General features: G+C 37.5%; 1 protein-coding gene across 4 annotated transcripts in view; it reads left to right on the top strand.

The window, feature by feature from the left end:
- Positions 1 to 12,151, top strand: part of LOC127938759 (ephrin type-A receptor 7) — a 79,353-nt gene that overhangs the window by 18,512 nt on the left and 48,690 nt on the right. For all 4 annotated transcript variants that reach the window (XM_052535608.1, XM_052535606.1, XM_052535607.1 and 1 more), the window contains exon 5: positions 7,570 to 7,905. In XM_052535608.1, the coding sequence (XP_052391568.1) occupies positions 7,570 to 7,905 (336 nt within the window). The remainder of the gene's footprint in view (positions 1 to 7,569; positions 7,906 to 12,151) is intronic.

Raw genomic sequence — 12,151 nt, 5'->3', positions numbered from 1 at the left:
CCATTGCCCCCCCTCAGTCAGAGAACAGAAATTCACCACACAATTACTCTCGTCGCCTCTGCCTTCCTCTTTCTCTTTCCCACCAAATACACATCAGAACTGTTACTCGCCTGACCGCGGTCTGGCTGTTGTTACTCTGTCTGGGCATGAAAACATTGCTGAAAAATGAACAAAGAATGCAGGCATCTAGTTTCTCTCGATGGCTTACAGAGGGAAAATTAATGGTGAAGTCATGCGAGTTGTACAATGTGGAAATGAGATAATACACAGGTGTTTTTTTTTTGTGAGAGAGAGATATAAGTTTTTCCACAAAGAACACAAATGTTTCTTGAGCACTAAATCAGCATATGCAAATTATTTCTGAATGATCATGTGACACTAAAGGCTGGAATAATAGCTGCTGAAAATTCAGCTTAGCATTCAATGACATTTTAAAATATATTCAAACAGAAAAAGACCACAAAGATACATAAAGAATTAAGGGAGGATTCTAAATCAGAATGAGTCATAAAGGATGTGGCAGGAGTTTGAGATAATAAGTATGTGAATGGAGGTAAAAAAAAAATGCAGATCAAGGGAGTAAAACAAAAAACTTTTAACAAACAAAAATTGCATCTCTTTTGAAGTGTTGAGCATTCAAAATACTGTCCTCACCAGACTTGTCTTAATTATCTCGGGATTAAGTTATTGTGACCATCTGAATTGTCTGGGCTGAAGATTTCTTCTTCTTTTTTTTGGAGTGGGTTAGGGTGGGGGGGTTTGAAGCCGCATGGAACTGAATGGTAATTGGGGGTGAATTTACATTCGCTGAATAAACACCCTGATGGACAGCTTTTTAAATGAGCGACGTGTAAACCTACCGGATCTTAAGCTCTGTCAATACGCACTCAGCTCTTCAGAATGCGGATTAAGAGTGGCCTAAATTAAATGTAGATTTCCAGAGTGAAAGGAATTAATATTCACTTGAAGAAAGGTCTGTCATTGTTGAAAGGAAGAAGAAAAAATTGCACGACGATTTTCTGAAATATTCACTTTTTTTAGATTTTTAGCTACAGCACAAAATAACGCCAATGGCATAGCATAAATTCACCCAGTTTACCATAACCTGTGAGGCATCAAGATAAATGGGCGATACTTAGGAAAGCCTGCTGCATACTAGAGAAGTTTTTTTATTTTATTTTTTAGATAGAACGAAAGAAGGGAGTTCTTGACAGCTTTCCTAGATAACATCAATCACTCGACAGCTGCGTGTGGTGTCGGCACTAGCAAAGGTCTGGAATGGGCGGTAGGAGGGTGGGACTTTGTGACAGAGAGAAAAAGAGGAAAAGGGAGAGCAGGAGACATTGAAAAAGTGAGAAAGTAAGAGAAAGAGATAAAGCGGGAGCGCATAACCTACATCCTTTCTTTTGAGCTCTCTTCAACCCCATGGAATCATCACCTCTATTCGTTGACATGTCCCTGAGGGTGAGACTTTCTTTTTCTCCCAGTTGCTAAGGGACAGGAGTACAGTAATAAAACCAGCCTCTCTCGACCATCTCTCTCCAGCTCCATCCCTCAATCTTTGGTGCTTGGTACCAGTGAAGCCAAAGGTCAGGTACCATGTTTGTAGATTAAGGTTTAGTGGCGAGACTGTTTAAACACGGTTCATCTGGGACCCTCATCAGAGTGGATAGTCCATCAAAAAATGAAAATTATAATTTACTCACCCTATAACTTAATATAAAGATTTAATATAATGTATGTATTTTAAATAAATGCTGTCATTGTGAACAGTATATACATCAAAGTATTCTGAACACAAAATTTCAGAAATGAAAAAAAAAACAAAACATTTTTTTAACTAGCTGTTGAAAATTCAGCTTTGCCATCACAAGAATAAATTTATTAAATGACATTTCACAATATATTCAAATAGAACAAGTATTTTAAACTGAAGTAATATCTCACAGTATTGCTGTTTTTATTGTATTTTTTATCAAATAAATGCAAAAAAACAAAAACAAAACAAAAACAAAAACAAAAAAACCTTCCAATATCATTTGAATGGAAGAACATATGTTGTTATCTTTTTTTGTAAAAAGCAGACCAAAATTAAAGTCATTATTCACTTCAAAATTGACCACAAAAGACATGTAGTCGACAAAAATGTAACATGAAAACCATTAACTAATTCAATTGAAAATATGATATTTCTAAATTTCACCACCTGTATTCCAGAGAAAGTAATTAAGTCAAACAGGATTGGAACGGCATGTTTGGGAGTAAATAACACAAACTTGGGGTGAATTCTCCTTCACTAGGAGGACCACCAAGACAGCCAAGAGCAGCTCAGTAAGCAGATAAAAACTGGATTCCTGAGCTAAGCTCCAGTGCTGCTTGGCGTGAGACTTCAGGCTTCACACACACATACACAAACAATCAGCAGGTTGACCTAATTAACATTCTCTCACAGGAAAACAGCAAGGGTAAGAATCGTGAACATATTTTCCATCTTTTTTCACATTAATTATCTCAGTTTTTGGATTGAAAGGATATTCAGATCCTTTACGTAGTAAAATCATTGTTAAAAATGTGGCACTTAATCTTATCTGCCGGACTTTTGATTAAAGGCTTAAAGTTTGATCCACATTGCTGCTCATTCTGGCCAAGAACTGCCTACTGAAAATGTCTATCATAAGCTATTATACACTACTGCAAATCAGGATCAAGACATGCATATAAAGGGATCATTGACTTTTTTTTTTACATGCCATTTAAGGGCGGGTTTATCCGAAATAGATTATACCACAACAATAGACCATTGTTGAAAAAAATCATTCAAATGGCACGGCCCTTTCCGTGAACGACTGTACACAGGAAAAAATAGAAGTTAGCCGTTTTGTTTATAATCTTCATCAGATATTCCGTGAACAGACTGTGGGAGGTTTGAGGCTAAACAATCTATAAAGTGTGGGTTTAAAAACACTTGCAAAGAATGCAAAGTGAACGAGTGTAAAAGAGTGTTCCCGGGCTTTAAGCAAACTCTATACCCATTAAAAGAATAGTTTGGTTTGTGGTGTAGAGAATCAAGCTCTCTGTGGCAGATATTTGTCCCAGTTTCCCCCAGACTTCCTCCAGTGTCCCTGCAGAATCAGTCTCAAAGCAGACTGCAGAGGAGGTGACAGATTACATATATAGAAACACATATGCACTTGTGTGTGAAAGAGCAAATGAGAGCAGTAAACTCGGACAGCATTTTGTTGTTAACCAGCAGACGATGATACTGTGTATGAAAAAAAAAATGACTACAGGACTCTCCAGACACCAGATGTACACTCAATAGGAAGGTCTTGCTTCAGCCGTTTTCACTCTATACTCATTGTTTTACCCTGTACTCTAAAGAAGAAAATGAAAGAAAATTTGAAGAAAATTGTTTCATTAATGTCAAATGTTCTATTATGATTCTATTACAGATAAATTGTACTGTTTTAATCATAATAATAATAAAAAAGTTACATTATGCATTTGCAATATGCATTTACAATAGAGAAATGTCTATTGCATTCATTAAATATTTGCTTGGATGTCTAAAACTCGTGGCGTGGTGCCTTGTAAGCCGTTTGAAAACAATTTCCCTTGAAGCTATCGTACCTTCAGGCAAAAAAACATTGTGCATTAAGTGACTGACAGACTGGCAGTTTTGTACAAAGCTTGAAATTATGAAATTAGAACAACATCATGGGTTGTTATTGGATTACAGCAGAGATGGGCACTTGAGTTACATGGTAAATAGGATTTTTAATGATGAGCATTTCTTTGCAACATGTAATGAAATGACTCCAGACTTATGATGAAAGACTTCAGACCTGAGTCTGAGTCCATCTTAAAGATTTCAGACTTGGTGGACATGTCTGGATTATAATGCTTTTATTTAACGTTTTGCGAGAATTAAATCAATAGGACCACTCCATGGTGATCATTGAATAGTGATTCATCTCAGTGCTACCTTGTCACTTAAATTAGTGTCAATACCGTTAACATTAACGAAAACTATGACTATAGCCCTATTCGGACGGGACTAGTTTTACAGGGGGTCGTTAGAGAAATCTGTGTTTCACAGACGTACTTGGTGATTTTAATCCCGTCCGAATCTGCCACATCTGTGTTTTTCTCACACAACCTCTGTGATAATTCCAGAGCAAATTACCTACTGTTTTTCAGCAAACTCAGTGATCCTCTGAGAAAACTAATCCCGTCCGAATGCGAATGTCTGTGATTGCCGGTGATATTTTATTTCACAACGCGGTTCCTTGTGTGTTTTGGCCAACGTGAATTACCGTAGATGTTCTTACCGCGCGGATGTTTGATATATTTGCTTAGTTGCAAATAAATAATAATAAAAAAATAATACAAATAATAAAATCAAGAGCAAGATCGCTTAAACTGTTAATACCGGCTGTTGTAATATCAAATAAAAGATTACTCACGTTCATTTATGTACTCAGTTACATAATGTTTTAATTACATTTAATAAAAAAAAGAAAAAAAAAGAAGGAAAACAAGTTAAACTAAAGGAACCACACATTAATATGGTTTTGTTATACTAGCCATTTAGTATTTATTGTGTAATAATACTAAGGCAGTCATTCTGAATGAATGTAATGCACGCATAAAGAGCGCGTGATCTCTGTGACGCCCAGATGCACAAATCAGACCCTCCCACCTCTGTAATAAACACGGAGATGTTAGTCCCGTCCGAATTGGTACATGAAAATCACAGACGTCAGGTGATAAGAATCGAAACTCAAACGTAGTTTAGAAAACTAGTCCCGTCCGAATAGTGCTTATGTAAATGTTCATTGACAAGCTTTTTTCCCATGACTAAGACGAGACGACAATAAAGTAAATAAATGATAACTAAGACTATATCAACATGCAGTTTTGTTCAGTTCAGACGAAATAAGACGAGACTAAGATGTATTAAAAAAAAGATAAAAACTTTACCAAAAACCTATTTAAATTTTCATTAAAAAAAAGGAGACAAAATGTTGTTGCAGACTACTCTACACGCCTCTACTACGTGAGCTTTCATGAGTGCGGTTTGTTTATTTGTTTATTTATTTGGGTCCCCATTAGCTTCCACAATGTGGTTGCTAGTCTTCCTGGGGCCCATAATTCATACATTTTCTGCCAGATGTGTTTTGCTTATTTTAAGCAATCTGGCAACCATTTGCAAAATTAATACTGCTGTTTGGTTAATTAATAATTATCTTATCATTGAAATGTCAAGTTTTCATTGACTAAAACTAGACTAAAATGTTAAGACTTTTAGTTGACTAAAACTCGACTAAAACTAAATAGGATAAGGTTGACTAAATATGATAAAAACAAACAAGGACATTTTAGCCTTGGAATAAGATTAAGGCTAAAATGAAAATAGCTGACTAAATGAACACTAGCTTGAATAGATATGGTCAATCACAGCTTGACTTGAGGCCCTTCCTGTCTCAGCTGTCCATATAAAGATAAACAATCCCTTGATCTCTTCCACTCAAGAGCAGAATGAGAAGGCCCTGCCAAATGCAGCCATTAGTGTTATTATTGTTATTCTTACAGGTATCCATAGAAATAGAATGATAAGTCCCTGGAGGATGAGTCTCCCCGTGTGTGTGTGTGTGTGAGTGTGTGTGTGTGTGTTGCAGCTTTCCCAGAGGGGAATGGAGTAGGGGGCACATCATTAGCATCAGTATATAGAGTTCTGCTTAGAGCTCGAGAGATGGATGCAGAGAAGAGAGAGATGGAGAGACAGACCACATCTCTTCACCTTCCACAGGTGGCCCTTTCATCTCCTCCGTTCACTCGTTCCCCTCCTACTTTGATGAATATGGATGGATGTGTGTGCCATTAGCTTTAATGAGGAGTAAACTTTAAGTGTCATATTAACCATTCACACAATTCTAATGCTTGCTCTTTCCCCTCATGCATATGTAGCAATTGTTTTGTTAGTAAATGTCCCCTGTTTTGCAGACTGTTGGCACTGGTGACACGACCCAAGGGGGCATTTACACTGGCAGTGTTTTGTAGCGACAAAACAACCCTGACATAAGTTAAAAATTGCAAACTTTATTTCAGAATGCCCAATGCCCCAGTATACTACACAACATAGACAGCATATGCACAATATTCTGGTACAATATTATTTATCAGTCCATATTAGAGATACAGCATTTAATTTATCCGTTTTGGATGATACTTTAAATTTGCTTGCTCATACTCAGTTACACAATTTTTACATTTAGATGACCTTTGCCATCCTCTAACACTCACTTAAAATTAATATTTAAATGAACAATTTTAAAACAACCATTATTAAAAATAATTTAGAAACAGTGCAATGTTATCTTAAAAATCTCTATAATGAAAAAAAACTCAAAATGAATATCAATTTTTGTCCATCATATTTTAAAGTTATTTTTATTCATTAATTGCATTTATTAATATATTATAAATGTATTTAGTCAGAATAGTATAGGAGATATTTTCTATTTTGATAATCCATCAAATATATAAAAAAATGATAGAGTTTAGTTTTAATGTTTCATTTCATGTAAACAAAACAGTATAGTTTTAATGTTTTATAAATTATCTGTAAACTAAAAAAAAAAAAAAACACTCATCAGATGCTCTGTTGCCAATCCCACAATTCCACTCACGAGCCTGTTTCTCAGCTCCCATAGAAAACAGATTGAAAGCACCTATTCAGCTCCCCTTTGAGGTACAAAATCGAACCTCTCCAAAATGGCAAACCCATGATGCAAGACCATCACAAAACAAGTTCTAATAAAAGAGATATTGAACAGGCAGCGGTGCCCGTTATAAAAACATTAGGGTGATAAAAGCAAGGGCTTGGTGGTTGGATAAAAGTAGCAAAGTATAAATCATTGCTTTATGAGACGTGCCAAATTCCTTGGCACTGGCGGGGATTAGGGGATGATGGGTTGTTTTCCACTGTGGTCATCCGTCTGTGAGCTGGTTATTGTAGGCTGAGCGGAATCCTGCGCTGTTGCTATTGTCAGGGCGATAACTCGCTCATGATCTGACTCTTAAATTCCGAAAGTGTCTCAGACTCCCTGTCTTCCATGGCTTAGACTTCAGCCCTGGCAGTCAAAAAAAAAAAAAGTGTAAATTGTTTTGCCAATTGTATCACCTCTTTTTTTTCCACAGGAAACTCATAACTCTCTGGATCAGTAATTAAATGCTACCAAGTAGATGAGTACCAAGTAGGAGGAAGACGGTTTAATCTCAAGATTTTCTACCTTGAAATTGTATCTCATTGTTCTCAATTTCATTGTTTTGCTACATCCCTGGTCTACATCGACCTTGGCAGTGCTCAAGTTCAACTCCCCAGCATTCTTGAGCATAACATCTCTATGTATCTAGGTTACGGTATAATTGAATGTCAGGATTTGCCAAAGGCCCAGATTTCTCAAATTTCCGTTGGGGTTTTGTCTCAAGAAAAGAAAGAGGAAAAATAGTGCTATTAAATATGTTACATGTTCTTCTAAGCATCCCCCTCTTTTCTTACTACAGGGCCACCATCAGCTCCTCAGAACATGCTTTACAACATCAACCACACCACTGTCAGCCTAGAGTGGACCCCGCCAGCCGACACGGGCGGCCGTAATGACGTGACGTACCGGATTATTTGCCGCCGATGTACCTGGGAGCCAGAAGAGTGCTTTCCTTGTGGGAGCAACGTTGGCTACTTGCCACAGCAGAGTGGATTAATGGACACCTACGTCACCATCACCGATCTGTTAGCTCATGCAAACTACACCTTTGAGGTTGAGGCCGTGAACGGCGTGTCCGACCTTAGCCGTACCCAGCGACTGTTTGCAGCCGTCAGCATCGCGACCAGCCAAGCAGGTAAGAGGGTTTGCACTTCTGTGGCAATTCGACTGCAGATCTAAAAGGTTTTTAGATGCAAATCCGCATTATACATATGTATATTTGCATCATTTTGCTTTTTGACTCCATTGTGTTATGCTTTGGATGCATGTTTAACGCTAGAAGGAAGTTCTGGTGTTTTCATGTTGGAAGCCTGTATAATCTCAAGCCTGTGTAATTTCCGAATGCTGCATTTACATTTCTGCACTTACCGCCATCGGAATAATTTAACAAATGATCTGGCAACCGTTTTCCTGCAGTTCATAATTTGTGGTTTTCTGGTGACGGCACTGGTGAACAGCAACAGATGATAAATAATAGAAGTCACGCACAAGAATTCCTCTCCCGTTTCCCCTTCAGTTTTTTTTTATTGTCTGCCAGAGGAACCGCCACCTTTAAATATCACTTACAGTCGCCATGGTTGACATTTCCGCAAGACTCTTTGTTGAATTCCTGATAAATGATTTGAGCTTTCGCTTTATCCCCTGAAATTAAATGGGTGGCAAATGCTTGCACTGGTGCTGAAGTCATGGCCGCAAACATTATTAGCTCGACGAGTGGTTGCCTGTGTTTGGCTCTCCCTCTTTCTCTCATGCTCACTCTCTCGGGAGTTGGCCATAATTTAAGAGCTGTTTCTGAGACTGCACATGCTAGAGAAATGCATATTTTTTAATGAACTTTTTTTTTATGGATCTGCAAAACAAGATTTCTCTTTCATGCCCAAGCATCCATGAAATACAATTTGCCTTCAAATGCATACTGGTTCTGGTCATTAACAAGAGGTTAGTAGACAGTGATAGCTTAGCACCATGCTTTGGAGTGTAGTGTTGTTGTACATGCACACATACAAACAAGTACAGTATTTGACTATATTGTTGTAAGGAAAAAAAATCTAGGGATGGTCACAGTGGGTGAATTTATCTAGACATGTGGTCACTAGTTTAAGACTACATTTTTTATCTAGATGATTTATCTAGAAAATGTATAATTATTTTATCTTGACATGAGAATGCTGACTAGTTTATCTTTTATTGTCTACATAATGTGTACTATTTTTCTATTTTAAAGATACACGTAGTCTATTTTCTCTTTTAGGAGATTATTATATATTATTCTTATCTAGGCACCATTCTAAGTAAAGCACCACCGTTAAGGTCTTTAAAACAGATATTTTTGGCTGTTGCATTGCACCTTGAGGATCCGGCTTCCTGTTTTATTCTGTTGTGCTTAGTTCAGCTGTTTTAGAATGCAGGAACATGTTTTATGTACACACTCTCAAAGAAATACAAAATTTTAATTTTTAATCTAGACCAATTAGTCATCCACTCATTCAGGTAACTTACAGACTAGTTGATTCTGAGAGTGTGTCGTTTTGTACGTCCCTAGTGTTTCACCACCTGCATTCAAAAGTCAAGTTCTTATTTGCATTTTTGTTGTTTTTGTGGTTTGCAAACAAAACAAGGTCAGTGACAGGATAACACAAGCAGCTCATGCATGCACTTGTTCACAGAGAGATGAGGGAAGAGACACAGAGGGAGAGGCGATAATGACCAGCAGGCAGTTAAATGAGAGAGGAACGGAGCCGAGGAGGAAGGGGAGAGGGAATGATGTATGTTTCATGACAGGGATCGTGACAGAGACACTCGCTGGAGTAAGGAGCCACAAGGACGCATAAACACCTTGGTTTGTTGGGGGGAGAAGCTAGATAAGGGACAGCGAGAGGGGGAAAAGACCCTTGTCTCAAAGTGAGAGCCATGCCTAATTATGTCTGGCATACTGACAACAGACAATTAATTACACAAGCAACTCTGGGCAAAATTTAGTCATTAGTTATTGTCAGATTGAGAAAATGTATTATTAAAGTCCTGTTTTCTGTTGTGGCAGTATTATCAGTTTCATTGTCATGTCTTCCAAACTACAGAGTAGGCCATGGATACTAAAAAAAATGGAGTACAGAATAAAATATTCCTTTATGCACTTCATTCAGCTGAATTTTGAACTTGGGAATCTTCTTAGTCCCTGTAAGAATGGCATCTGATTGTGGTCAGGCAAATATGACTTATTATACAGGACTACCAAAGGAACGAATCAACCACACGTCCTTGCTTCTCTCTTTGCACATATCTCCATTAGAATGAAAATGAAATGGATGCCCACTCAAGTACTCATAGATTTAAAGATTCACCTTTAATAAGTAAGAACAGGCTCCATTTGAATACAGTAGGATCGTTGTGGTGGCAAACCGATAGGAGCCCTGGACAATCAGCCCCTTGTTTAGAGCTGAGATGAGAAAATTTAACCCTATCAGAGCATGCTCAATTCTCTGCTCGCTCGAGCCTTACAGGCGCAATTTTACCCCTGGGTTACTACGGCAATGGATGACTACCTCATAAGGGACGAGAATAGAACTTCCTGAAACAGTAAGATGCCAGCCGGTCAGACAGAGCAGGACACTCATTAACACTGATGACTTTATCACAGCCTTCAGAGTAGAAAAAAAAGTTATAAAGAGAGGGAACAGAAAGTGTATAAAGAGAGGGAACAGAAAGATGAAGAGCAGTTGGGGTGAGGAACAAGAATTAAAACTGATCGAATATATATTTTCATGTAATTTCTCAAATATCAGCATCGGACGATGGCAGGACTTTTAGGCAGGACTTTTATTTTGATGCTGCTGAGAGCAGAACACAGTGCTCACACTCTCGTTGTTGTTGTTAACAGTTGTGTCTAATACGGATAGAAGTCTGTCTATTAATCAGATAGAACGGTTAAACAAAGGAATTAATATATACAGTAAATATTATAAGGATTGCTTTTATATTAGGCCTATTAGTAATAGAAAGGCAAACATTATAATACTTTCTCGTTTGCCATCAGCATTAAGCAAATACACATTTATATAATTTGATGCCCCATTGATTGCAGTGTTTACTTCCTTTTTATTATATTTTCATTAAATATTTTTGGGTTTTTATTTGTGAAAAATACCTTGTCATATAAAATATAAGTCATATAAAGTAAAGTATTTTACACATTTATTTTTTTAATTGCCAAATGATAAAAAAGGCCCCCCTGCTCTCCAAGATATTGGCATCGGCTGTCAAAAATCACACGGCGGTCAACCACTAATTAAAAACTGACAGTAAAGACATTTATACATTAAAAAAGATGGATATTTAATATTTTTGAACCTTCTGTTCTTCAAAGAGTCATGAAAGAGTCCACAAAAATATTAAGCAACAGAACAAATGTTTTCTACAGTGATAATAATAAGAAATGTTTCTTGAGCAGCAAATCAACACACACACACACACACACACACACAAAATGCCACCACAGGAATAAATGTCTTTAAATATATTAAAATAGAAAAGTTATTTTAAACTGTAATAATTTTGCTGTGTTAATAATTACTGTTTTTAATGTATTTTGAACAAAAAATGTACCAAACCTGAACTGTTGAACATTCTGTTGTGCTTTAGCATTAACAGCAGAAAAGAACCAAGAAAAGAAAAGGCAGTGAGAAAACAAGGGGGGAATGAGACCCTCTCGTCTCTTCTCCATCTGCATGAGAAAAAGTCGGCGATTCAGGCACCAAGCGTAGGAGTAGAAACAGTAAGGACAGCAGAAAGCTAAGGTGTGGAGCCCGAATCCAGATGGCCAGATATGCAACTGAAGAGGAATTTTGGAATCCTCCCTTTAATTATCATTCCACTACTGAGCGATGTGAGAAAAAAGATATGAGAGAGGGGTTACTTGGAGTACTCCTTGTTCCTTCAAAGCATAATTACTTCCCTGCTCTCCATGAAATGGTTTTAAATAGCGAATGCTCTTGTATCGGAAGGTTGCTCATCATCATCATTTATTTTTTTAATGTTCTTTTTTGCTCCATTGATGCCCCTTGCCATCCCCCCTGCAGACGAATGTGAATTCTCTCTCTCTTTAATGGCAACCCCCTCACACACACTTTCTAGAGGACTGCATGGGAAGTTTGGTGAAGAGCATTTCAATCAGTATTCTTTTGTCACTTGACATCTCCGAAGAGATGCCCTTGGATGCGTCACTCTCTTTTTCCTTCACTCGCTTCATCTCTCTATGTGTGTCTGTCTAAACAACACCCATTGTTCTTCCCAATGCTCTTGAGCGGAAATAGCTCAAAGAATAGCCATTAATATTTATTCAGGAAAGTCTTTCTGAGGAAAACAGTATGGAATCAGGCACCAAA

This window comes from Carassius gibelio, chromosome A20 (assembly GCF_023724105.1).
Source record: "Carassius gibelio isolate Cgi1373 ecotype wild population from Czech Republic chromosome A20, carGib1.2-hapl.c, whole genome shotgun sequence".
NCBI classification, from domain to species: Eukaryota; Metazoa; Chordata; class Actinopteri; order Cypriniformes; family Cyprinidae; genus Carassius; species Carassius gibelio.
This window is presented reverse-complemented; position numbering and strand designations above follow the sequence as displayed.